We start from the raw sequence: 1,580 nt of genomic DNA on the forward strand, positions 1-1,580 counted from the left end.
CAGTACATGTGGAGTTCCAATTTTGTTCATACCTACCCTTCAAATTTCCTGGGTGATATTGTTCCCATACAAGTTATTGGTTATAGCCTCCATTGTCCAACAGAATATCAGCTTGTAATTGTGCATCACTCCTGTAGCGTGCTGTGCTTGGGTAGGTTTTTCATCTGCAACCAGTAGTGTGGCAAATGATGGAAAGGTTTTTAGAACTAGCAAGATGCCCATGCGTTGCACGCATCAAGATGCATTTGTATGAGTAGTTTATCTTGTGGGAGAAAAGGATGAACGAGGGAAGGCCTTTTTGCAAATCTGGAGAGCGGTATGGGTATCTTTTTGGAAAATTCCCATTTGTTTCCTTCCTATCTGTCAGATATAAATCGGACGGCCTATATTGCAAGAAAAAAGTATAGAGAAAAAAAGTAGACAGTAAAGGAAGTAGAGATAAATATTAAATATTAAATATAAAATAAATATAATAGTAGAGAAGAGAGTAGAGATAGCAGAGACGTCGGGAAAGGATCGCGCGCGAGGGGGAAAAAGCAGCCGGGCGTCCGCTAGTTTTGGCGCGCGGCGTCCGACGTGCTTTATAAAATCCAATGCCCTCCCACCGCTCTCTCCCCGCTCTGTGCCTCGCCACCGCTCTCTCCCCGCTCTTTTTCACCTCGCCGCCGCCGCACCACCATGCCGCCGCGTCGCCGGGAAACTTGGGGATACCGCGGCGTCCGCGCGCGCCCCTCCGACGGCTTCTCCGCCGAGATCCGGTTCCGCGGGATGCGCCTCGGCCTCGGCAATTTTGACACCGCCAACGAGGCCGCCCGCGCGTACGACGCGGCGGTGAGGCGCCTCCGATGGCCTCATAGAACATTGAACTTCCCCAACGTGCCGACGCGGGAGCGGGCGCAGGAGCTCGCGCCTCTGCCGCGGCTTAGCACCGACGAGGATCGTCGCGAGAACCAGAGGAGGGAGCATCGTCTCGGCATCGCCGAGATGGACGAGGAAGCCATGGCGCTGTGGCGCCAACACTTCCCGCAGGACATCATCAACGAGCGCGAGTTCTACACGCAAAGGAGGGCGGAGAGGGATAAGAGGAGGGCGGAGCGAGCCGCCTATCGCGAGGACAAGCGTAGGCGAAAAGCGGACGCTCAATTCAACATGAGGCTAGGAGCAGTGTCGCCCTGGGAATCCGACGACGATCGGTATCTTCATGCCTACAGTCAGACGTCGGAGGAGGACATCACCGAGGAGGAGTCGGACGACGAGGAGTAGTTGAATTATCTTTTTTATCTATCTATGCCGAGAACTATCCTCTACTCTCTAGTATCTACTTCTCGATCTCAGCACTGTAAACGGTTTTTTAAAGCGTCGCGCGTTGCGATTCTGTTGGAGATGCTCTAACATGGCAGACGAGTGCTTTAATGTTGCCCACAAGATGCACGAGTATTACTAGTAGTATATTTTTCTTGCCATGTTGAGATTTTAAAACCACGAGTGCGAACATGCAGAGGAGCAATGAAGACCAAACACGGGATATTCGAGACATCTTCAAGGAGCGTGGCAAGTTAAATAAGAGCTGCACCGAACCT

General features: G+C 51.9%; 1 protein-coding gene across 1 annotated transcript; it reads left to right on the plus strand.

Moving 5' to 3' along the window:
• Window positions 1-678: 678 nt before the first annotated feature.
• Window positions 679-1,263, plus strand: LOC147987052 (uncharacterized). The gene has a single exon (XM_087540233.1). It carries the CDS (start codon window positions 679-681, stop codon window positions 1,261-1,263), a length of 585 nt encoding a protein of 194 aa, XP_087396359.1.
• The last annotated feature ends 317 nt before the right edge of the window (window positions 1,264-1,580 follow it).

This window comes from Triticum urartu, chromosome 2A, assembly GCF_056163025.1.
Source record: "Triticum urartu cultivar PI428250 chromosome 2A, HENAU_Tu73, whole genome shotgun sequence".
Lineage (NCBI taxonomy): Eukaryota > Viridiplantae > Streptophyta > Magnoliopsida > Poales > Poaceae > Triticum > Triticum urartu.

Bases quoted from the DNA above. Each gene is read 5' to 3' on its own strand.
- LOC147987052 (XM_087540233.1), top strand. From the start codon at position 679: ATGCCGCCGCGTCGCCGGGAAACTTGGGGATACCGCGGCGTCCGCGCG.